The sequence below is a fragment of the Poromitra crassiceps genome, assembly GCF_964638095.1.
Source record: "Poromitra crassiceps genome assembly, chromosome: 9".
Taxonomy (NCBI): domain Eukaryota; kingdom Metazoa; phylum Chordata; class Actinopteri; order Beryciformes; family Melamphaidae; genus Poromitra; species Poromitra crassiceps.
In genome coordinates, this window is record NC_139630.1 from 29,046,024 (window position 1) to 29,073,037 (window position 27,014).

The 27,014-nt window shown below is 44.4% G+C and overlaps 1 protein-coding gene across 1 annotated transcript; it reads left to right on the forward strand.

The window, feature by feature from the left end:
• Positions 1–718: 718 nt before the first annotated feature.
• On the forward strand, positions 719–27,014 carry adam17b (ADAM metallopeptidase domain 17b; the record flags this gene model as incomplete). The annotated part of the gene is made up of 18 exons (XM_083643091.1): positions 719–954; positions 2,327–2,459; positions 3,149–3,279; positions 9,216–9,304; positions 9,657–9,834; positions 11,320–11,450; positions 15,724–15,810; positions 16,419–16,529; positions 19,612–19,756; positions 19,844–19,935; positions 20,550–20,702; positions 21,257–21,456; positions 22,238–22,341; positions 23,101–23,235; positions 23,708–23,838; positions 24,700–24,867; positions 26,126–26,182; positions 26,664–27,014. Exons 1-18 carry the CDS (start codon positions 867–869, stop codon positions 27,012–27,014), a joined length of 2,484 nt encoding a protein of 827 aa, XP_083499217.1. The 5' UTR covers positions 719–866.

Consider the following 27,014-nt stretch of genomic DNA (forward strand, 5'->3'; position numbering starts at 1 on the left):
GCTGCTAAAGAAAGTACATCCTCTGTTGTGCCTTCTTGGTGAGAGTTTTGATGTTCGACAACAGTTTGGTTACTCTTAAGGGTCATGGGATTCCTGACATTGGGGTTGGGAGGAATGGGTAGGTTAGTTTTGTGTCGGTCTACTTTTTTTTTTTTTTTTTTTTTGTTCTTTCTTTTCGCTATGCCTTGTTTCATCATCATGCTAGGGCTCAGAGGGTGGGTGTGGAGTGGGGTGATGGGCTGGGACACAAAGGGAATGGGGGAATCTGTTTGCTTCTGACAATGATGATGTCCCTATTGCAATACAAAAAGATGCACACAAAAAAATATATATATATAATACAGCCACACTTTCACTATGTTTTTATTGGAATTAGTTAATTTCCTTTCATTTATTTTGATCTCTTGCCAATTTTGCATCTTCTTTTATATGTTCTCATGAACGTGTTTCCTCTTATATATTTTACTATTCTTGTTGTATTCTTGTAAAGCAATTTATAAAATTCTGCTTTAGGTGAGTGATTATGATTATTATGATTATTATCTTACAGTAAAGTGATTCAACGCATGCTTTTATTTTTTAAAGGCAGCTCCGTGTATTTCCTGTAGTGTCTCCTCACTCGGTACAGCTTGACGCAGCGGTGTGTCTTCCGGGTGTGTGCGGCGCTGGAAACATTTGGCTTCTGATTCCAAAACAAACGCGACAAAGGACATTTTCTTCACCCCTCATCAGATGATTGGTAAAGTTTCTCTGCTGTGACTTGTGAGCCGACCTGAAGTCAGATCCGTGTCTCTGATGAGTCCAGACTTCTCCACGGCGACCCTCTCCATTCAGCCTGTCGCTGGTCTGGGATCAGTCAGTCAAACATGAGACACATGTTTTTATTAATACTTATTGTTTTAGTAAAGGAGGCGGCTAACACTCCGCGGACAGATGCTGACCAGCAGGAGTACAGTAAGTGTTCTTCATTAAGTTCTGCTTCTCATTACATCACATGGATGCAGTCAGTGATGGAAGAAGTACTCGGATTTTTTTTACACAAGTATCAAAAGTAGAAATACCACAGTAAGTATAGAAATAGCTACTACAAGTAAAGGTAGGCCTACTGCATTCAAGATGTTATGTGAAAGTACAAAAAGTATTGGCATCAAAATGTACTTAAAGCAACAAGTAAAGTAGGCTAGTCCTGCATCAGAATGATAACAGTAGCCTATAAAGCTATGTTTTGTATAAGCATCACTTTAATGTTGCAGCTGGAAAACGTGGAGCTGATTTCCACACTAGGACCTATTACCTAGCAGGTTAGTTTACAGTCATCTATAATACAACACAATGTAGGCTATAGTTGATTTTAGTTTGTATTAATAATCTGAATCTTCAAATGTAGTGGAGTAGAAGTATAAAGTAAGTAGCATAAAATACTAAATTTAAGTACAAATAGCCTACCAATTACTTCCCAAGTTGAACTACAACGAAGCTATACTAGGGAGAGATCTACTTTGGTTAGAAAAAGGAGTTCAAACTACTTTGTAAAACACACACACACACACACACACACACACACACACACACACACACACACACACACACACACACACACAAAAAAAAAATCGACAATATACATGTGATATGAAAATATGAAATAACAAAATGTAATACAAAAAAGTCACGTGTTAGCAAAAAATGCCACAGTCTGTGCATTGCCTGGGCATGCCTTCACAGGGTCAGGAAGAGATAAAAAGGGGGAGGGGCTGGTTAAAAAGGGGGTTCAGTTACAGGCTAATTGTAAAAAAACTAAAAATTATAACTATATGTATACATACATACGTGTGTGTGTGTGTGTGTGTGTGTGTGTGTGTGTGTGTGTGTGTGTGTGTGTGTGTGTGTGTGTGTGTGTGTGTGTGTGTGTGTGTGTGAGAGAATCACTATGCAATTATGAATACAGTTGAATTACCAGCAAGCTACTGCAAAATGTAGATAAACTACTAGTTTATTCTTTCCAGTCAGAAATCTGGGGGGGGGGAGGGGGGGGGGGGGGTTCCTGTTCTGTAATTTCCCATTGAAATGTTGGACACGGCATTACAGCCGCCTTTGTTTGGAAGCAAAAGGTTCACGCCCCTTTTCTCAAAGTTGTTTAAATGTCTTCTGGGAAATGTAGTAAATCACCAATTGCAGTAGAAGTAGATGAGGCAGGTTGAGGAAAAGTGGGTTCGCCAAAAAGTAAATCCCCACACTTGATCAACATGTGTGAATGCGTGAGTGAGTGAATGAATGAATGATGAATAGCTCTAATTACGCTAATAAATATGAATGTGTGTGTGCTCAGGTTCTCTGCGCTCCATGCTGCAGGACTTCGACGTGGTTCCTCTGTCCAGCCTGCAGGCGCACTCTGTCCGCCGGCGGGACGTCCAGACACAGAGCCACGTGGAGCGACTGCTCAGCTTCTCCGCCCTGCACAGGTCGCTCTCCCTCCGCCTTCTAGTAGTGAGATAATAAACTCTTATCTGATTGTGTTAAAAAACTGTTTGGCAGAGAGACGGAAAGAAGAAGAATTCACGGTGAATTTAACAATACTAACAAGTTGGACAGTCCAACCAGTACAGCTGTCAAGTCCAAGTTCCTTGGACATGACAGCTGTATAGAGACACTGCATCAAATAGGCCACGCCCATCACGGGGGAAAAGCTCCGTTCATGTCCACACACCAGCGTCATTTTCCTTGAATTAAACATAGCTAAAAGCTGTTGTGTGGTGGGGCTGCGCAGACAACAAATGTAAAAAATCGCCAGTTAACGTTTTTTTGTACTCCTGAGCAAAACAAGGAAGCTATTGAGAATTGGCGAGAAGAAAAATGTGGATCTAGCTGTCAAGGAAGTAAGTTGGAGTGTTCATCTTCCGTATATACGATCTTTTTGTGCAACACGCAACCATGCACGTGACATAGGAGAACGCCAGGATTGGAGGGGGGCTTTCTGTTTTGAGGACGAACACGGAGCTGTAATGTGTGTGTGTGTGTGTGTGTGTGTGTGTGTGTGTGTGTGTGTGTGTGTTCACAGACACTTCAGATTGTACCTGAGGACGAACACGGAGCTGTAATGTGTGTGTGTGTGTGTGTGTGTGTGTGTGTGTGTGTGTGTGTGTCTTCACAGACACTTCAGATTGTACCTGAGGACGAACACGGAGCTGTTCACGGAAGACTTCAGGGTTGTGGTGGTGGAGGATGGACACCAGCGCCCCCTGCAGCTCAACAGACACAACTACTTCACCGGACACGTCATCGGTAAGACCGGCGAGCCTGGACCGCACTACGCCTTCTGTGTGTGTCCATGATATCCATGTAACTGAAATACGACATTACATTACATTACATTACATCATTTGGCAGATGCTTTTATCCAAAGCGACTTACAATAACACATTTTTGTCAGCAATAGAGCGATCAACTATGCAACACAGTCTATGACAACTACAACATCTGAAGGAATAGTGGTAAAGTTAAGTTAGTATTTTTTTTAGAGAGAGAAAGAAGTTAGTTCAAGAAGGGCCCAGATGGAGCATGAAAAGGTGAGTCTTTAGTCTTTTCCGAAAGACTGGCAGTGATTCAGCTGTCCTGACCGAAGGTGGAAGCTCATTCCACCATTGAGGTGCCAGGGACGAGAAGAGTCGAGATCGGGATGAGCGACTTTTGAGCCCCCGTAGCGAAGGAGGGGCGAGGCGTCCTGCACTAGTGGAGGAGCGGAGGGAGCGCTGAGAGGTTTGGAACCTGACCATAGATTGCAGGTACAGGGGAGCTGACTGGTGTACTGCCCTGTAGGCCAGTACCAGTGTCTTGAATTTGATGCGTGCCGAGATGGGAAGCCAGTTGATAGAGAATAAAATCTATTCTTTCCGCTAAAATGTATATGTAAATGTATATCACAGCTTATCAAATACCAAATGAATTGAGCCTTGAGTCCAGGAAGATTTACCATAAAAGTATATTTAATAGCTTACATTCTCTGCAATACATGTATATTGACAGAGGGCTGAACCTCAATGTACACAATTCTGATATGTCATACAGAGTCAATTATTCAGCAATATGGCCGACAGTGTAACATAGATTTATAGGCAGAGGAGGAAAAGGCAGAGAGGGGGGGGGGGGGGTGTGTGCCGTGCAGGCTCCTGTCTGTATCAATTGTTATGGTACACGATGCACTGGACAAGGTCTCAGCAAGCAAAAGGAGAAGTCCTCTCTATGGGGCTGGGGGAGAAGTCAGTGTGCTATGGGTCAGAGCAGTCATGTCATAATGTGTATGCAATTATAGCTTATAGCTTATTGATTAGGAAATATTGATTAGGAAATGGCATGGAACTTATATTTTTCTCCAACAATCCACCCAATTGTTATGTTCATCAATAACAATAATAATTACAAAATTTAAGTTCACTATTCAATATAATGCTTGTATCTGTATTGTGGGCCAGGGCTGGGCAGGGGGGGGGGGTTGAAAACATAGGAAACATTAAACACTTGAAAAAAACACAGAATTTTTGATCAATATGCAGTCCAGCGCAGTCTCAGCTCATATCACAGCATCTCCATTATCTATTGGGAAGAGAAAAACAAATTTTAGGGATATAATGACAAAATTACATCACCACTGCGGCTATAATATATAGGAGTGGGCCTTAATGTTAACTCTATATGGTTCAATGCAAACAGTCTAATTAATAATAATATAATGCATTGAACTTAATATTCAGTGTGTTCCAAATCACACTTAAATCTTTTCCACTATTGTAAAAGAAGCTTCTTATATACTTGTATAATTTCACTTTATTCAACGCTCGAGTCCTTCGGACCTTCCTCTAAAAGGAATCATGTTATTTTCAAAGTATTCACAACAACAACAATATTTTCTCATCATTCATGTGATGACTCTAGTTCATTCATTTATTTGTTTGTTCCTGGTGCTGTTGTTGTAATTGTTGTTATTAAAAACTATTTAATAGCCCATCTCCATGCAGTGGTTTAATTTCTTTTTGGGAACTATTTTATTAGAATAAAATTCTATTTCTAGTTTACTTTAATATTGGTTTGTTTGGAATAATGAACTGAAACTTTCTAAAATGCAAAACATTCATAACATTGATTAATCATATTCATTAAAACATAATCACAGTATCATATAACTGATTATTCTTAAAATGATACTTTAAAACACTTCATTTTATATTGAAAATAGAAATAATTTTCTTTACTCTAGTGAGCACAGTTAAACGTACTCTCTCCAGTAGTTTACTAAACTAGGGAGCACAGTACTCAAAGTACAGATTTGTGCTGGTGTTGAAGGTTTTCTGTGACGTACAACCTGTAACTATAAACATTAGATTTCACAATGTGCCTGTATTTTAGACAAAATAACTTCATTACAAGTTATTAGTACAACAAGTACGTACATACGGCAGATAATGTTTTGAGATACTCTGTGAGTACATATTCAATTGTTTATTTTATAATTTGTTTGCAATGGACCTCGTAAACAAGATGACTCCTGAGTGGGCATTCACAGCTTACAGAGTGGCAATGAATTGACCTTGTGGACTTGTGGCAATGTGCAATGGGGCGGAGGGTGACCCCAGAAAGTGCTGTTGGTGAGGGCTTTACATGGGGGGGGCGGGCTAGACCCCAGGCAGTTCACTTGAGTGATTTTGGGGATGGCAAGACCCCACTAGATAAAACAGTGAGGGCCAACATTGTTCACATGCTCCAAACGCAAACTCAGGACTGTCTGTCCTCCGAGGTCATTGTCTTATCTATAGATACTTTTGAAAACATCTCACCCGTACTTACGGTAAGTGTAAATTTTGCTTATGTGTTGAAAACATACCAAAAGTTAAATGTTGGTATGCCCACTTAATTTGATTTCTCATCCACCCAATTGGTGGTTGATAAATGTGCATTTTTCTGTTTAAGAAAATACTTCAGATTCAGATTATCGTACACAGGAAGTCTTCACCCTTCACGACACATTCTATTATGATTTATTTTCAAAATAATAATCAACAGTCTATTTACTCTAATTGATTTTCAAATTTGCTTACTGCACTTTAAATAATGCAGAGCTTACTTCACTCTATTGATTCATAACAAAAAACATTTCATTCAATCACATACTGTGGGGTTTGAACCTGGGGCTTGTTTCGACATTCAATTTCATAATGTGTAATACTGTGGGGTTTGAACCCGTGATACAGGGCTTATCTCTCTGACCTAGAAAAATGCGGTGGCTGGCTCACTGTTTGCTCAAAGGTTTTGGGGATCCAATTGTTTCTGGCTAAGTTTAACCTTGTTGGAAGACTGGCTGTTCCAAGGGAACATAAACAAATTATTTCAGCCTGCTATGTTCCATCACATTGGGCCAGCTATAGGGGAAGATTGACCATCGCTACTTGGGCCAATTGAATCAACAAGATGGCTGTTTGTCCACTCGCTGCTCCCGTTTTTTATATCTACAATCTTTTACGTAATGTCCTCTCTTTCCGCAGTAGTTGCATTTATCGTAGCCTTTATAACGAGTGTGGTTTCGAGGCACATGCATGGTGTACTGATATGGGGAACTTCCTGAATTGTCTATGCGTACTGGCATGTGGTCAGCTGATATAGAATGCTGAACCATCTGATGTGGCAAATGATTTGGGTCTGTTTGTATGTTCACAGGTATCTGCTTGGCCATATTTAAAACACTTTGTTCGGTACCTGTGTCAAATTTTACGGGCTCATCTCCATACTGTCTGATAACCATCTCAAGCTGTCTAATTGTCTCTCTGGCTCCTTCACACTCCGGCCTTCTACAAAGCCCTTCAGCGTCCATTATGATAGCTTTTTCAGAGAGCAGAACCAGATGGCTTCCTTACAGTATGAAAAGACAACTGAGCAGGCCTAGGCTTATCTACAGTATTTGTTTTAGTTTACACACGACTCGGTGAGCCGTTGTTTTGATCAATTCTGTTACGTCTCTCTCTCTCTCTCTCTTTGGCAGAAGGCAAATCACTGATTAGGTAAACTGACCTCTCAGGAAAAACTCTGGAGGTAAACACACATCTCAGGTCAATTCAAAACTCTGGAGGTAAACTGACCTCTCAGGTGAAGGCAAAACTCTGGAAGTAAACTGACCTAAAGTAATAAACCTGTATTTTAGAGAGAGAGAGAACTAAGAGAGAGAACTACTGTTTTTGTTTATCACTTACTTGTGATCTTCGATAGTGTCCGTGTGTGTAAAGTAATTTTCAACACTTTACCTTTTAGTCGATGTGGGGTCTCTGGTGACAGAGGGACGGTTGTTCTCCTGTTGACCAGTTCCGTCCGTGTGTGGGGTATCTGGAATTTACAAACTTGGTGACAGATCAATTTGTTCAATCGACAATTGATTCTGTATTTTGGGATTGGCTAAAATACACTTTCTGCAAACCTCCTGTTCAACTCCTTTAAAATAGGCTTCTTAATTGTTTTGTTTTACAGTGAAACAGCTGCTTATTTTTGTTTGTTTGTTTGTTACATGCTTGTTACACATTGTAGGTATTTCAAAAACATCTCAATCATATTGGTTAGACAACTATGATTGCTTCCCAGTCTCGCTCGGTGCTCAATATCTCTGGCCGATCCTAGCCAGCGCGCCATGGGGCTACACAAACCCCTCGAGTGAGTGGTATGTTATGGGGAGATCTTTTGGTTTTATTTAGTATGTCGTGTGGTTCTTAAAGACCGTATCAAGCATATGCCTAGAATCACCGCAGTTTCCCACTGGACTATAATAGTCGCTGCTAGGCAGCCTTCTGGCTCTTTAGGGCAATATGTGATAACGCTTCTCAGGCTCTCTTGCTCTGCAGCTACCACTGAACCATCCAGGTCACTGCCAAATACAGCCTGTCAAGAGAGTTTTTAATGGTCCTGAGGTATATTTACAGTTATTTACATTGAGGTGTCCCCCCTTGTCTCAAGAAACCCACAAGATACTAACTTAGGTTATTATATAAACCATACATATTTACAGTTATATACAATGTCATTTTGACACACCCACAATATGCAAACATTTCAGATTCTTTTAGATATCAGACGACAGCTTCAGTAATGAATTATGAAATTAATTCAGACTTACCCGCTCTCGTAGATATCCTGTTCGTGACACGCCAATTGATAGAGAATAAAATCTATTCTTTCCGCTAAAATGTATATGTAAATGTATATCACAGCTTATCAAATACCAAATGAATTGAGCCTTGAGTCCAGGAAGATTTACCATAAAAGTATATTTAATAGCTTACATTCTCTGCAATACATGTATATTGACAGAGGGCTGAACCTCAATGTACACAATTCTGATATGTCATACAGAGTCAATTATTCAGCAATATGGCCGACAGTGTAACATAGATTTATAGGCAGAGGAGGAAAAGGCAGAGAGGGGGGGGGGGGGGTGTGTGCCGTGCAGGCTCCTGTCTGTATCAATTGTTATGGTACACGATGCACTGGACAAGGTCTCAGCAAGCAAAAGGAGAAGTCCTCTCTATGGGGCTGGGGGAGAAGTCAGTGTGCTATGGGTCAGAGCAGTCATGTCATAATGTGTATGCAATTATAGCTTATAGCTTATTGATTAGGAAATATTGATTAGGAAATGGCATGGAACTTATATTTTTCTCCAACACCAGTGAAGGTCCCGGAAGAGGGGAGTGACATGAGAGAATTTGGGTTGGTTGAATACCAGACAGGCTGCAGCGTTCTGAATGAGCTGAAGCGGTCGGATGTCGGTGGCAGGTAGGCCGGCCAGGAGCACGTTGCAGTAGTCCAGGCGAGAGATGATAAGTGACTGGACCAGGAGTTGAGTCGCTTCCCTTGTGAGAAAGGGATGGATTTTGCGGATGTTGTAGAGGGAGAACCTACAGGAGACGAGAATATTTACAATGGATAAAATCAATGGAGTACAACATAAAAATATAAAAACCACAATTTAGAATAAAATGTTTAATGTTTTTAAACTGCTGACCACAGGGCCAAAATGCATCAGGCACCATCATCACCTTGCATCAATATCACACCAGTAGTGTCTGAGGTTTCACATTCAGGTCAAAGGTCGCTAAGTCCAAAACCTGCTATCCCTGTGTGAACATGAAGCTGAAAGAGTCCCTTCCTTGGATCAATAAAGGTTAACGTTCACATTTTTCCATTTCCAGGTGAGGAACACTCTCGTGTTCAGGCTCATATAGACGACAACGAATTCTCAGCTCACATCCTGACTGACGAGGCCGAATACAACGTGGAGGTATAATACTCAAGTCCTACTTATGCTAAAGTGTTAGCATTGGCTATGTCTGCTGCTCAACATAGTGTATGCTAAAGTGTTAGCATGTAGCCTACTGTATCACTCAACATAGTGTATGCTAAAGTGTTAGCATGTAGCCTACTGTCTATCGCTAAACATGGTGTATGCTAAAGTGTTAGCATGGAGCCTACTATCACTCAACATGCTAAAGGGTTAGCATGTAGCCTACTCTATCACTCAACTTAGTGTATGCTAAAACATTAGCATGGAGCTACTGTCGCTCAACGTAGTTAGCGTATGCTAAAGCGCTAGCATAGATGGGTGATGTCTCTGTCCTCTCTCCTCCTCTCAGCCTCTGTGGAGGTTCAGCTCGGCGCCCCCTGATGGCCGTCTGCTGGTCTACAGGTCAGAGGACATCAGGAACCTCAGCAGACTGCACCAGCCCTCCGTCTGTGGGTCTGTGACCTCCAACCCCAAGCACCTCCTCCCCGACGCCTTGAGAGCGACCATGTTGGAGGAACAGGAGGAGGGTGAGCAGAGGTTATATATGCTGTGTTTACATAATATTGGAAGCATTAGACCGTATACAAATATGGACGTAGTTTGTGTGATGTCACCCATTGGATTGTGGACTCCTGTTTTGAAGCTTCGAGTTTGGCATTTTGGACTTTTTTTTTCTTTTTTTTTATAGGCAAGGCAACTTTATTTATATAGCGTTTTTCATGCCAAGGGCAATCCAAAGTGTTTTACAAAAATAAAAAACAAAACAATACAAACACAAGAATAAAATCAGAATAATACACTCACAATAAAATCAATATAATCACAATGAAGAAAAAAGGAGAGAAAATACATCTATCTTATTATCAAATTATAATTTGAGAAGTGGCCGTGTCCGATTTTTATCCCCCATTAGTGCTAATTTTAATGTATTTATCCTGGTTGCTGCTCCACCCTCTGCCGATCTGGGGAGAGCCGAAACTGGCTCCATGCTTCCTCCGAGACATGGGCAGTAGCCAGCCGCTTCTTTTCACCTGACAGGGGAAGCTAGGACATAGCACGTGGGAGGATCACGCTATTCCAACCAGTTCTCCTCCCTCTGAACAGGCGCCCCGAACGACCAGAGGAGGCAGCAGGCATTTTGGCCATCTTGTTTTTTTTGTTGCCAGAAACAGCAGCTAGCGTGAGACCAGGGGTCTCCCACAGAGCCACAGCACTGCCTGCTATTGGTCCGCAATCGGTGAGCTCCGCATTCACTGGACAGGCGGCCTGTCAATCACGCCCCAAAGCCTGCTTCGTCTATTTTATATATATATATATATATGTATATATATATATATATATGTCCAGCCCCTATGAATAGAATTGAAAACCAGGCTACCAAATGGGACCATAATGTACCAAATGAACATCAGGCTGTATTGCAGAAGACTTGAAACTAGTGATTGAGACATAAACGCATTAGGAAAGTGTTTACTGAAGTCATAAATCAAGTTAGAAGTAGGGTCATTTTCCCATTGAAAAATGTGTAAAGGAAAGCGCTCTGCACTACACACCTTTTACACCTGACTGGGACAAAGTCGGTGGAGCTCCCCCTCGTGGCGTGGCCGTGCACGTCCCTGTCTTTTCTAAAATAATTTAAGAGGTACCTTACATTGGCACTACATTATTTACTATCCTGTGCACGATGCAAAGTTTCATCTGGTTTACCCTCTCCTCTACTCTGAGCCATGTGAGGCTGTCAAAATGAGACTGTAGCAGGTGAGTCCTGGGATGCAGTTGAAGAACGAGCCTGACTAATTTGTTTTGCGCTGTCTGCAATCTTTTTTTCAGTGTCATGGTGGTGCTGGTGTACCAGGAGGAGCAGGCAATTATAATAATAATTAGTAAAAGTTGCTGTGTTGTGTTGTGTGTGTGTGTGTGTGTGTGTGTGTGTGTGTGTGTGTGTGTGTGTGTGTGTGTGTGTGTGTGTGTGTGTGCGTGCGTGCGTGCGTGCGTGCGTGTTGACTCAGCAGAGTCTGTGTTCAGAGGGAAGCGACAGCTCCATGACCACCGGAGGAACACATGTCCTCTGCTGCTGGTGGCTGACCATCGCTTCTTCAGACACATGGGCCGCGAGGAGGAGAGCACCACCCTCAACTACCTGGTGAGAGAGACCGCAGGGAGGGGGGAGAGACTGCAGGGAGGGGAGAGAGAGACCGCAGGGAGGGGAGAGAGAGACCGCAGGGAGGGGAGAGAGACCACAGGGAGGGGAGAGACCGCAGGGAGGGGAGAGACTGCAGGGAGGGGAGAGAGACCACAGGGAGGGGAGAGACTGCAGGGAGGGGAGAGAGACCACAGGGAGGGGAGAGACTGCAGGGAGGGGAGAGAGACCACAGGGAGGGGAGAGACCGCAGGGAGGGGAGAGACTGCAGGGAGGGGAGAGACCGCAGGGAGGGGAGAGAAACCGCAGAGAGGGGAGAGAGACCGCAGGGAGGGGGGCCAGCCAGCAGCCTGGGAAAAACCACCCTGATAACATCACCTCACATCCTGTTCCACTCTACGTTATCAGTCTGGACTCCTAGCCGGCGCCTCCCACAGCAATTTCAGTGGGCGTGAACATTTGCCTTGACAGACAACTCCTTCAGCCAATCAGTGTGACCAAATCCACTCGGAAGAACAGCCGAAAACGTCTTTTCTGCCGATAAACTCTGCTGGTTCATACACTTATTCTCGTTTAATTGTTGTTATTGAGTCTATTTCTGCAATAACTTCGGGAGCCGCTATACTGTTTGTGCCAGCGCCCCTGATTGGGCGGGTTTACGTTAGTCAACTATGAAGCAGGTCCCTGATTGGCCCGTGCACTACGGGCTTGCGTGACTCCAGGGGCCGGTTGCACCAAGTGGTCTTACGACTGGTCTTAAGCTACGCCGGTCGTAACTTTACGACCTAACAGCTACGCCGGTTGCACCAAGAGGGCTTAAGCCTTCTTTTAACTACGCCCAGGCGTAACTCTTACGCCTGGTCAGCAGGAGGCGTAAGAGTCTAAGGGTGCCTGCCTGTAACAGAGATCTCCGTGTCTATCAGCGGAGACCCGTCCTCATCGTCATCATCGTAAAGTCGCCTTTGAAGCATGAAGTTAGATTATAACGGCTAGTTGTGTGGCTTAGCCTTCCCAAATGTTGACGTTAGTTTTTCAGAATTTAATACATAGAATTGGGAACGTTACATTCAATTTCATTCAGACTGTCTGGCACTCAATCGCCGCCATTTTTCCCCCGGAGCGAGGGAGGTTGGGAGGAGGGAGGGTGTAGTGATGCACATACAGTAGTGGCTGATAGAGCGTAGTGGCACAGTGACGCTCCAAGCAGGTCGCGAGGCACATTTTTGCAACATCATCCAATCAGGGGGGCATTCCCTGGCAATTCACATGGACGCGCATTGCTACGACCGGCGTAGTTAAGACCAGACGTAAGCCTTGTTGGTGCAACAGGCATAAATCCACTCTAAAGACTGGTCTTAACTAAGACCGACGTAGGAGTTACGACCAGGCATAGTTAAAGACCACTTGGTGCAACCGGCCCCAGATGTTTTCAAGTTGACCTTTCTACCAATAAAGTCGAGTCGACGTCAATGAATCGCCAAGTGGTGCAAAGCCGGTATTTAAAGAAGAAGAAGAAGGTCTTGTTTACCGAGTTGAGGACAGCAGGAGGAATGTAAACACGATGGCTTGGGAAAACTCTTCTCTGCAAAGTAATATGAACAGAGACTTACTGCTAAGTAGCAGTTTGATGTCGGGGGCAAACATGTTGTGTGACTGTAGTGTCCAGGGTTATGATGTCATATCATCACATGTTGTGTGACTGTAGTGTCCAGGGTTATGATGTCATATCATCACATGTTGTGTGACTGTAGTGTCCAGGGTTATGATGTCATATCATCACATGTTGTGTGACTGTAGTGTCCAGGGTTATGATGTCATATCATCACATGTTGTGTGACTGTAGTCCAGGGTTATGATGTCATATCATCACATGTTGTGTGACTGTAGTGTCCAGGGTTATGATGTCATATCATCACATGTTGTGTGACTGTAGTCCAGGGTTATGATGTCATATCATCACATGTTGTGTGACTGTAGTCCAGGGTTATGATGTCATATCATCACATGTTGTGTGACTGTAGTGTCCAGGGTTATGATGTCATATCATCACATGTTGTGTGACTGTAGTGTCCAGGGTTATGATGTCATATCATCACATGTTGTGTGACTGTAGTTCAGGGTTATGATGCCATATCGTTCACGTAAATAGTGAATAATTTCCTCATGCTCTCCGCTCTCACTGTCCGCTCTCACTGCTACTCCTCATCGCACACACCCACTAGAAGCCTGGATAAACACTGGATATAAACCCTGTAATATTGTTTATCTCCTCTTTTAAACATTGCCTCCTCCTCGGCATCCCAGCTCCTTGAGTCTGTTGTATCACGGGCCACCCTGTCAGGGGATATGGGGTTTAGTTCAGTCCCGACAACACGTAGCAAAATGTTGATTTAAAACGGAAACGGTGGTGCATTGAATCATGCGAGGAAACGACTGTCAACCTGGAAACCGCTAAAGCTGCGTTCACACCGACCTATTAAAGTTTTTCGCTGGCATCGGGTTTACATACAAAGTCAATGCAAACGAGCGATTGAGCGTATATTCGCCCGGGAGGAAAATCGCTGGGCGTCCGAGCGACAGAGACAGAGCGATAGGGAGAAAATACGCTCGTCGCTCGAGATGAAATATCCCAACTCGAGCGAAATTACGCTGGCATCAGTCGCTCGCCGCTCAACGCTGATTGGCTGCCGTGTTGAGAGTGAGTCAAGGATCACACTGGCTTAGAACAAACCGCTGGTTTATTGTGTGGCAACAAACCGCATTGACAGCTGATTGACAGGCTGACAGCTGACATGAAGTGAAGTCTGTACTACCGGTATAGAACTCACGTTAGGAGCACGTTGATAGGCTTAGCTTGTAAACAGCTACGGTGGCTCGTAGTGGACAAACATCATGACATTGTGTAACGTTATAGCCCCCAGATGTCCATCAATTCGTGTGCCTGTTGACGAGCGATTTAATCACAGCGACAGAGCGATTCCAAAGGGTTGAATCGAGCGACAGAGCGAAAAATAAATATCTTGGTGTGAACACAGCTTAACAAAACGATGCAGACCCGTCTTCATATAACTTAACACTAGGGCTGCACAATTAATCGTATTTTGATCGTCATCGCAATATGAACATGCGCAATAAACACATCACAAAGACTGCCTGAAATGCAATGAATAGCAAAAGTGATTTTATTGACATGTGTCATGCATTCACACTCAGCGTGTGATCGTTTTGTCTTGTTGTAAATCCAGCGTACACCTTTCCCTTGCAACAGTGCGCTCCGCCCCTCTGCCAAAGCCCAAACACGCTGTGTGTAGTTTCAGCTAGAGTCAGTGTGTATTTCATTTCTTTATTCAGTGGGCATAGGCTATTCAATGTTTGGGTCTATGTCAGCAGTGTACATATTAAAGCAGAAAGACATAGGAACTGTATTGCTAATATGCATCCTTCAATATTTGTTTATTTATCGCAAGTCATATGGTCATCGCAATATTGAACAATGTTATCGCACATGGCAGAATTCCCTCATATGGTGCAGGCCTACTTAACACCCCCAGTTCTGCTTACGTTCGGCGTCCTGTGTGAACGAGGGCTAAGCCGTCCGTGGGCAAAATGGCTAACCCTAACCCCTGGACCATCTCAATCCGGCCCCCAAGGTCCTCAAAGTAAAACAAAACAACCCCCAAAAACTCAATAAAAGGCAGAATTATGTTAAGAAATCTCATCTGCTACTGCCATTGGATTATTTGTATCACTATTATATCGGGAGATTAACAAGAAATGACCAATCACAACGGAAGAGAGGGTTCAAAATAGGGAGACTCCTGCGAAAATCAGGAGTGTTGGCAGGTATGATCTCCAATGTGTGGCCCTTCACTTACTTGATGTAAGTCAGTGTGGCCCTCAGGGAAAACATGTAGACCCGCGTCCTAGCTAGTGATGTGAAAGTCCACCTCGGGTTGAGATCAGGGGAAATATTTTCCTCACACGATGTGTCATGTTATTGCCAACTGGATTTTTTTTTTTTTTTGCCCCCTCTGATTTACCACAACTGATCTCTAGATTTGAGTTGAGCACTGTATGTAAATGAGCCAGAATCCATCCTTGAAAAGCTGTGTTTCTTAACCCATTGATACCTGATGCAGCATTTGTGTGTGTATCCCTTTAAGACCGCGAACCGCGTTAACGCGGTTCGCGGTCTTAAAGGGATACACACACAAATGCTGCATCTGATATCAATGGGTTAAGCTAATGTTGCCTATTGACCCTGACTGTTGTGCAGATTGAACTGATTGATCGCGTGGATGACATCTACAGAAACACGTCGTGGGACGAAGAGTTCAAAGGTTACGGCGTCCAGATCCAGCAGGTGAGGAGTAGTGCGGCGTGTGATGTGTTGTCTGTTAGAAGGTGTGTTGTAGTGTGATGTGTTGTCTGTTAGAAGGTGTGTTGTAGTGTGATGTGTTGTCTGTTAGAAGGTGTGTTGTAGTGTGATGTGTTGTCTGTTAGAAGGTGTGTGTTGTGTTGTCTGTTAGAAGGTGTGTTGTAGTGCGGCGTGTGATGTGTTGTCTGTTAGAAGGTGTGTTGTAGTGTGATGTGTGATGTGTTGTCTGTTAGAAGGTGTGTTGTAGTGTGATGTGTTGTCTGTTAGAAGGTGTGTTGTAGTGTGATGTGTTGTCTGTTAGAAGGTGTGTGTTGTGTTGTCTGTTAGAAGGTGTGTTGTAGTGCGGCGTGTGATGTGTTGTCTGTTAGAAGGTGTGTTGTAGTGTGATGTGTGATGTGTTGTCTGTTAGAAGGTGTGTTGTAGTGTGATGTGTTGTCTGTTAGAAGGTGTGTTGTAGTGCGGCGTGTGATGTGTTGTCTGTTAGAAGGTGTGTTGTAGTGTGATGTGTTGTCTGTTAGAAGGTGTGTTGTAGTGTGATGTGTTGTCTGTTAGAAGGTGTGTTGTAGTGTGATGTGTGATGTGTTGTCTGTCAGATCATCATAGAGAAGACTCCCACCCTGGTGGCTGCAGGAAGAAGCCACTTCAACATGAGGGGAAGCCCGGTGGAGGGCAAAGGCGTGTGGGATGTCAAGAAGCTGCTGGAGGTAAGGCACCATGTAGAGGCAGCACACACTACCCGACAAGAAGCTGCTGGAGGTAAGGCACCATGTGGAGGCAGCACACACTACCCGTCAAGAAGCTGCTGGAGGTAAGGCACCATGTAAGTCATTGAGTCATTTTGGTTTGCACACTTTATGACTGAGCTGCGACAGGGGGTCGATCGCACATTACGAGATTTTCACGAGTAAAATCCCCGACAAGCTTTAATTCTTTCTAAACACACGCTGGCACATCGATGGGTCATTCCCCAAATTAGTTCAATGTCAGATTAGTTTAAGTCAGAGTTATTAACGTTTACGGCTATCTTAAATATTATGTCAGAATCAGAATCAGAATCACTTTTATTGCCACAGTATGCAAGTTCCATACGAGGAATTTGTCTTAGTGTCTGTATGCAGCGTAGCGGTTACATCAATATACAGGGATAAGAAGTAGGAAGATAACTAACGGCAATCGCAAGGTTGCAAGTGCAATCAAATCGAATCAAATCGAGTCAATATATACAATATGTACATGAGTGGTGAAGTGTTCTGTGGATGATAAATATGAATTTACGTTGGATTTACCTGAGATTTACAGACTGAGTTAAATATACGTTAAATAGGCAGTGGATTTACATGGATTTACAGTCAGAGTTAGATAAGAGTTTACATGTGGGGTTTCAATAGATAATAGAGTGATCTTAGTAAACATATAAGATTTGCATAGCTAATATTTTATATTATATTTGTCGCCGAGCTCCAAAAACAGCTCGCCGAGGGCTCGGAGCGCCTTGTCTGAACTTTAGAACTTTAGAAATGTGCTGGATCGAACGCATTGTCAATGGTGTATTCACCTTATGTTCCAACACAGGGGTCAGCCAGTTACTTCCTATTGTGTTGACACTTCCTGTGACAGTACAGTACTAGCAAATAACTTTTATGGAAAGAAATGACAGCTCCATATTGCCCCATTGCAACATCAGCGCCCAGCAGCCTCCGCCATTTTTTATTTTTGGAAGCGTGACAGCGCCAAAAGAACCTCGCACAGGCTCGCAGTGGTCAGCTGCGGTAGCGCTGGCCCCTATAATCAGCCTCTCTAAACAGTAACTCAACGGGAGAACACTCTAAACTTTGGGGATTCACATCTTTTCCGGGCGTACTGCAAATCTTGATTGAAGTGGTGTAGTGCAGGGATGTAAAACAACAACCATATTGTGGAAACTAAGCAACATTTTTCGTTTTCTTTGTTTAGTTTTTTCAAGATAAATACCTAATGAAAAGGACCCGAGGTTCAACTCCCGTTGAGTTACTGTTTAGAGAGGCTGATTATAGGGGCCAGCGCTACCGCAGCTGACCACTGCGAGGCGCATTCTGTTTCCAAAAATGGCCGGAGTGTCGTCTCTTTCCTTCCACGCTCTTTGGTACTAGTGAGCAGGTAAAACAGACGGTGTTTTGAACAGGAAGTCATAACACAACTGGGTCAAGTGGGTGGGGCTACATAAGGTGAATACTCTTCAGTGTGTGGGGGGGGGGGGGGGGGGGGTGCAGGAAGCAACAGGCAGGAAGCAACGGGGCTTATGGGGAATGTAGTATTTTGTTTTTATTATTAGTGGCCGGGCCAGCGAAGCGGCAGGGCCACTGCTTGTATTTGCCTGTATTATTATTTATTTTTTTCTTTTTCTCCCAGGAAGTCAGACTTCCCATGCATGAATATAAACCAAACTTTGCACAAAGGACCAGTCCCATGCCAAACTAAGTTGACGTGAATTTGGCACCAATAGTCCTGATGGTGGCGCTACAGCGACCGTCTAAAGTTTCAAATTTTGAAAATTCATAACAAATCAGGCATATGGGCTACAACTTTGACACTTTCACCCAAATGTGTGCCCAAATGAGGAGAAACTTTTGTACGCTGCAACCTATGGCCAATTATGAAGTCTAAAGACCGCAAAACTGCAAAAACTGTAAAACTAATTAAACCCTACTCCTCCCACATTTTTTCTTCAACCGACACCAAACTCCAGCATCTGCATCGATAGACTGTCCTCCACAAAAGTATCAAACAGATTTTTGATAGATCAAAAATTGAGCCCACAGTGCATCAAAATGTTTTACTGTAAATGGTACTTTAAACAGTTAATGCAAATTCTTGCTAAATAAAGGTTGAATCTCCACGAATTTTTTTTACAATATTTTGCTGTCAGAGTAGTTGAAGTGTGCAAAGTCTAAGAATTGTATGTCAAAAACTGAATTTTTGACAGTATTTTGAATGTATAGCCTAAAGAGCATCTTAATTGCCCTAATTACCTAATGATGTGATGTCACTTGAGCAATGATGTCATCAGTGATGATGTCATCAATGATGTCATCCTTCCTGGCTGAGTAGGACTGGGTGGGTGATGTGTTCAACTGCCATGTACTTAACCTGCTGCCTTCTGCCCCAGCCCTGTCATGAATGGCAGTGTTTTAATCTAAGCAGATTGGATTGCATGCAGCAGATGACAGAAAACTCATCCATAAGAGACTTGACTTGGACTTGTGACTAAAGACTTGAGACGCGATTTGGACTATAGCTAAAAGACTTGAGACCTGCCCGGCCACGACCCATTGCTGCGCAGCAGCTATAATTATTATTATTATTTTGTAATTGTACTTGGCCAATTCCCCCTTTTCTGCCCCAGTTGCTGCTCCGCCCCCTGCCAATCTGGGGAGAGCCGTAGACTAGCACCTGCTTCCCCCGATACATGTGCAGTCGCCAGCCGCTTCTTTTCACCTGAGAGCGGGGAGCTTCACCGGCAGGACGTAGCACATGGCAGGATCACGCTATTCCCAACAGTTCCCCTCCGCCCTGAACAGCGACCAGGACACATACCCCTAATCCAGCTTCCCACCCGCAGACACGGCCAATTGTGCCTGTATGGACGCCCGACCAAGCCGGAGGTAACACGGGGGGGGGAGGCGCGAACCTGCGACCCCCCCGTGTTGGTAGGCAGGGAATCTACCGCTGCACTACCCGGAACTGTAGTCTTGATGTGGAGAGACACACGCTTGAACCCCTGTCCCGCCCTGCTTCCGTGTCCTGCAGCAGTTCAGTATGGACATCGCGGACGAAGCGTCTCGGGTCTGCCTCGCTCACCTCTTCACCTACCAGGACTTCGACGAGGGGACGCTGGGCCTGGCCTACGTCGCCCCCTCCAGGCAGGGCGTCCCGGGAGGCCTCTGCTCCGAGAGTGAGTCCTGACTTTTTCCAACAGTAGAGTTTGATAGAAGTCGATCGATTTGATGCCTCTTTAAAAGCCTGCCTGCTGTGTCCTCAGAGTGTCCTCCATCCTCCACGGAGCAGAGGGCCATCTACCTGAACACTGGCCTCACCAGCACCAAGAACTACGGCAAGACCATCCTCACCAAGGTGAGTCCTGCTGTGTCACATGACCATCCTCACCAAGGTGAGTCCTGCTGTGTCACGTGACCACCCTCACCAAGGTGAGTCCTGCTGGACCACATGGCGGCTGAAGCTGCCGTTCACAGAGAAAAACCACTAAACTAGACCTTCAGAGCCCACCCCTCTGTTCCTCCCCGCAGGTTAAAACAAACCCCACCCCTCTGTTCCTCCACACAGGTTAAAACAAACCCCACCCCTCTGTTCCTCCCCGCAGGTTAAAACAAACCCCACCCCTCTGTTCCATAGCATAGCCCAAATCTCTTAGAATGGTTTACTTTATAAGTCTGAACAGCAGCCACTGTATTCATAAGGAGATTAAACTGAGAAAAGCAGCGGATCTTAGTGTTTGTGAAGCTGCAACCAGCACATGTTTGATATTTGTACTTGATAAATGACTACTTATCATTAGGATTACTAGAACTCAAACTGGTGATTCGGACCTGAGACTGGACTCGGACATGACCTAGCACCTGGGTGACTCAGAGTTGAACATTGAGGACTCGGGACTGGACTTGGTGTTAGGTGACTCGACTACACCCTCCTCCCCAGTCAGTATGACCCGGTTTGTCTCGTCTCGGCAGGAGGCGGACCTGGTGACGACTCACGAGCTCGGGCATAACTTCGGGGCGGAGCACGACCCGGACAACATCCCCTACTGCGCCCCCAGAGAGGACCAGGGGGGCAAATACGTCATGTACCCCATCGCCGTGAGCGGGGACCACGTCAACAACAAGGTGCTTCTCCTCCTACAGTCAGAGAAACACCTGAAGGCCTACAGGAGAGGCTACGGTCAGGGAAACACCTGACTGACCTGAAGGTCTACAGCAGAGGCTTACACCTTTCTGCTCCTGAGAGATGCCTCCTCACCCCCAAATTAGTTCACCATGATTTTTTGACTTGACAAGATCCTGAATAAATAATTAGCCCTCTATGACGTCTAGTTTGATCCATGTCAGGTCTGCACTGAGAACTAGGAATTTCCCAGGACAAAGGTCGGGAACGCCCCTGGGGACGTCGCCTGAACTGGGATTTCCTACTCCGAAACTCAGGGGAACCTCACAGCCCCGACCTCAAAATCCAACATGGCAGAATTATTACAAATATTAATGTTTACATTTAAGAATTGACCCCAAAGCAGTTACATTCATGTACATCGGAAAGTGGAAAGTGTGTTTTTCTAAACCCAGCCCGACAAACAAGATCTTAAAAAGTCATTGAACAGTTCTTGAATTTGATGTCCAAGTGAGTGTGATACCACAATGAAAAGTGACATGTTTTGCTTCTCCAGCTGTTCTCTAACTGCAGCAAGCGCTCCATCGTGAAGCGGCTGCGCTCCAAGGCGGCGTCGTGCTTCAGGGAGCGGAACAGCAACGTGTGCGGGAACTCGCGGGTGGAGCGGGGCGAGGAGTGTGACCCGGGCCTGCTGCACATCAACACCCACCGCTGCTGCACCCCTGAGTGCAAGCTCCGGCCCGGCGCCCAGTGCAGGTGAGCAAACTGGCCACGGAGACCAGTTTGCACACGGTGCAGTGGCTTTAACAAATAAGCCACTGTTTGAGCGGGGTTGACGACACGCAATCCAGAAACAAAAGCCACCGCAGGTCAAAAACCATTGAACAAAGGAATTTATTAACAAAAGATTTAAACAAGAATACGGCTCGCTTTTGCTTTCAAAACAACAAAGTAGTCTATAGTTTGCGGTAGAAAAACTGTGTCCGCTCCCCAGTCTCACCGGGCATTCTCTTTTTTTCCCAGGTGAAATTAGTCCCCTTAATTAAAGGATCCTACCTGGCTCTGTAATAGCAGAGCTGACCCAAAGAGGGAGCCAAACATAAATAGACCCACAGCAATCATAATTCATACTATATCCATACCATAATTTTGCCTGCTTTGCATAACCAATATAAAACAATAAATCATTTTTCTTTCAATATTCCATACATTAAACTCAGTTCCCCCCATACATATACCCATAACAAATCATAATTCAATAGATTATAACGGCTCCAACACACGGGTAAACTTGACAATGTTCAGAACTTCCAGCACTCTTGGAAAACGAATGAACTGATTGTGTTTCACTGACCCCATTTTTTATGCCGATGTTTCCAGACTTTAGTGTTCACCTGTTCTCAAATTCAGGCCAAAAAAACCCCACAATAAAATGCTGATTTGTGTAAATTTGATATCAAAATGAACAGCGCATCTCTTGATGGCACACAGCACATGTCTGTTGATGACTCATTGTCTCGTCTCCCCCTGTGGGCAGTGACAGGAACAGCGCCTGCTGTAAAGACTGCCGGTTCGAGTCCGAGGGCGAAGTCTGCCAGGAGCCCATCGACGCCACCTGCAAGGGCCGCTCCTACTGCACAGGTCAGACCACGCGCCACCTGCTGGACAGTGCATGCACATTATTTCCCCCCTAAACAGGATATTTGCAGTTGTTAATAATTGTTGTTGATCGTTTAGAATTTACATAATTTGGGGATAGTGCATTAATGTGTAAATTAACTGTTATGGGGTCGCAGGTAGGTTTTTATTTATTGATACGGTATTTTATATGAAATGGTCACATGTGGTAATGTTTATATGGTAATGTTGCATATTACTATCATTTGAATTAACACTCATGGGGTGTTTATATGAATTTTTAAATTGTGTTTTATATGAGTTCTTAAATTAAGTTTTAGGTGTAACCATTATGTCTTAGATATGTGTTTCTTGGGTCCTTATACTGTATATACATACTCCCGGTGTATGTATGAAGATGTACATGTTAAACTGCCTCAGTTACACATGTCACATGATTCATCTTGCTACAGGGACCCAAGAAGCTAATCTTTCCGTCATTGTTACATTCTTGTGCCACGTTTTGGATTGATCCTAGATAGGTATTTTACAGTGAAAGAAAAGATAAGACAAAATACAGTATTTTGTGTTTTTTTGTCTAAGAAATAATTAAAGGAATCTTTGTCAGTCATAATTTGTCTACAATCTCATTTTGTAAAAAACACAAAAAAAAGCAGAAAAATGAATTCAGTATCGTGAATCGTATTGAATCGTGAGTTGAGTGTATCGTTACATCCCTATTTCTCAGCCAATCAGATTTGAGGATGATGATTGTGTCGACAGGAAACAGCAGTGAGTGTCCGCTGCCAGAGAACGCTCCAGATAAGACGGTGTGTCTGGACAGTGGAGAGTGTCTGGGCGGAGTGTGTATTCCGTTCTGCGAGGCCGTTCTGAACCTGCAGTCCTGCGCCTGCAATGGTACGCACAATGCTAACACAATACTAAAACATCGCTCACAACGCTAACGATATACTGACACAACACTACTAAATGTCGACAGGAAATATTATTATCTATTGTCAATGGCTTTTATTGTTTGATTAGCTTATTTTATTATTTTTCGCCTATTTTTAGGCTATTCTTTTTATTTTAATTTTTGCGCTTATGTTCTATGGCCTTTTCCCTGCTGAATCCCATTACTTTTCCTGTGCAGTAATCTAATTTCTCCACAGGGATCAAGAGTTTCATCTGGTTTTATCTGAATTGTCTAATCTGGATCTGTCCATGTTACATGTGATTGGCTATTTGTTACAAACCCCGCCTCTTTCATGTGAACAAGCTCATAGCTGTATATGTAAATCCTGGGTTGACAGACTGTGTGTGTGTGTGTGTGTGTGTGTGTGTGTGTGTGTGTGTGTGTGTGTGTGTGTGTGTGTGTGTGCCTCTGTAGAGACCCACTCGTCGTGTAAGGTGTGCTGTCGCAGCAGGAGGGGGGGGTGCGCCCCCTACCAGGACAGCTCCGGCAGCTTCCTGTTCCTCCGCAAGGGCAAACCCTGCACTGTGGGCTTCTGTGACGGAGCGGTAAGACCAGCCCTCTCTCTCTGCCAGCATCTGACAACTCATCCAAACTCCTCATGCTGCTTTCAATACAGCGAATATCTGCCACAATTTAAACTGGCGATACTCTTTTCTGAATGGTCTAGACATGGTCTAGACCTCTAGTTTGTGGTTGTAAAGTTTTATGAGGCTGTGATGATCCTAGAGCAGTGGTTCTCAACTTTTTTACACAAAGTACCACCTCAGCAATGACCACCACATGAAAGTATGAGGGAAGGGGGAGCCCTGCGTACCACCAGTGGTACCCGCACCACAGGTTGAGAACCACTGGTACAATAGGTCATTTTATACAGTGAGGTCAAGTTTCGAAAAATGGTCTCACTACAATGAAATGGCTACTATGGGGACTAACATCATCACACATGAGTACAATCTTTGCTAATTGAATCCACAAGAGTCTCAGCTTTCCAGTCATACTCAATGTATGTAATTCCAAAACTGTTTTGGGACCCCAATATGCCAAGATATTCCAATAGAATAGGGGAAAATGACACATTTGTGCGACGTTTAAAGAAACGCATGGTTTTCGCCAAAAACGGCATGGGATTAGCATAAAGGCGTAAAGGAGACTCGTGGGTATCCATAGAAGCCATTCTCATTCAAATCTTGAGGTCAGAGGTCAATGGACCCCTTTTTAAATGTTTTTTCCCACGACAAAGATTTAGCCTAACTGGAGCGAAATGACAGCAGCAGCTGCTGTCATTTGATGTTCTTGTATTGAAATGTACTCCTGGCGTATGGCTCGTTGTTTAAATGCAAGTACCTTCTATTGCCTGAGTGGCGCTGTGAGTTCCAGTCCAGATCCTGATCCCTTCCTGTCTGCAGGGGAAGTGCATGAAGCAGGTGCAGGACTGGATCGAGCGGCTGTGGGACTTCATCGACAAGCTGGACATCAACACCTTCAGCAAGTTCCTGGCCGACAACATTGTGGGCTCGGTGATCGTCTTCTCGCTCCTGTTCTGGGTTCCGCTCAGCATCCTGGTCCACTGTGTGGTACGAGGCTGCCTCTCCCAATCACCTCTCACCTCTGTTCTGTACTGGACATGTCCCTAACCATAACCCAACAGAGACATGGAATAAACAGAGAAAAACCTAGACATGAATCAGATAATACATTGGTCTTGTAGAAATCAGTTTTTTCCTCGCCAATAAATCATCTCACGACCCTCCAAAATGATCTCCTGACTCCCTGGAGAGTTCCAATCCCCAGGTTGAGAACCACTGGTATACAGTACATCATATCAAATACTGTACCTTCAAAATACAAGTTACATCATGTATATTTTAAGGACAAAATAAATCCCATACATTTTTGCTTTTCTGAAGGTATAAGTGATGTTTTTTCTACTAGAGGTCAACATAGTAGTTCAGTCCATACTAACAGTTCAGTCCATACTAACAGTTCAGTCCATACTAACATAGCAGTTCAGTCCATACTAACAGTTCAGTCCATACTAACATAGTAGTTCAGTCCATACTAACATAGCAGTTCAGTCCATAGTAACAGTTCAGTCCATACTAACATAGCAGTTCACTCCATACTAACATAGCAGTTCAGTCCATACTAACATAGCAGTTCACTCCATACTAACATAGTAGTTCAGTCCATACTAACATAGCAGTTCAGTCCATACTAACATAGCAGTTCACTCCATACTAACATAGTAGTTCAGTCCATACTAACATAGTAGTTCAGTCCATACTAACATAGCAGTTCAGTCCATACTAACATAGCAGTTCAGTCCATACTAACATAGTAGTTCAGTCCATACTAACATAGTAGTTCAGTCCATACTAACATAGTAGTTCAGTCCATACTAACATAGCAGTTCAGTCCATACTAACATAGTAGTTCAGTCCATACTAACATAGCATACTAACAGTAGTTCAGTCCATACTAACATAGTAGTTCAGTCCATACTAACATAGTAGTTCACTCCATACTAACAGCAGAACCTCATTTTGAAGACACACTTTATGTATCCTACTACAAATAAAGATGGATGTCCACCATCTGAAGACAGTGACTCGTCCACTCTGACGAAATAATGATCACAACATTAACAAGATATTGAATGATGATTTTCACTGATAATGATTTGTAGGTAATGATTAAAGAAAGGAGGGGAGGCTATTTTGTGTTTTGGAGATACTTAAAGCCTTCTACATTGTCTGAAGTAGGAATCATGATGAAGTCAAATGAGATAAGAAACATCTTGCGTTTCTCAGTATTCTATCTCTTTACCTTCAGGACAAGAAGCTGGACCAGCAGTATGAACAGACCACCAAGTCTCTGTTTTTCCCCAGTGTGAGTATTGCTTTTTGCTGTTTAAGGTTCATAAGCTGTCAACACGTGGGGCGCAGGTTCGCGCCCCCATGTTACCTCCGGCTTGGGCAGGCGTCCATACAGGCACAATTGGATGTGTCTGCGGGTGGGAAGCCGGAGTAGGGGTATGTGTCCTGGTCTCTGCACTAGCGCCTCCTCTGGTCGGTCGGGGCAGAGGGGAACTGGTGGGAATAGCGTGATCCTCCCACGTGCTACGTCCTGGTGAAAAGAAGCAGCTGGCGACTGCACATGTGTCGGAGGAAGCAGGTGCTAGTCTACGGCTCTCCCCAGATCGGCAGAGGGTGGAGCAGCAGGGGGGAATTGGCCGAGTACATCTGGGGAGAAAATGCGAGACAAATGAGGGAAACAAAAGTTGATAAGCTGGTTTAGTAGAAAGCAGGACTCTTGTGGAGCTGCAACGATTAGTTGTCAACTCATCTTGACTTTGACTTTGTTTTCCCAGAATGCCGAGCTCCTGAGCAGCCTGGACGCGGCCTCGCTTTGTATCTTCAAACCGTCGCACTTCTCGGCCGCCGCCCTGCATTTCCAGCCCTCCGGCCCCCAGCAGACCAGCACCCCCCCTCTGCCCTCGCTGGACAGCCCCCGCATGGCCACCATCCAGGAGGACCCCAGCTTCGACTCGCACCTGGACACGGAGGCGCTGGACCAGGCCTTCGGGGCCCGGGCGGGGGGCTCGGCGCCGCGCTCGTTCGAGGACCTGACGGAGCACAGCGCTGCTGGGCACAGCGACAAGGCGCTGCTGTTCAGACTGCAGCGGCAGCGACGCGTCGACAACAAGGAGACACAGTGCTGA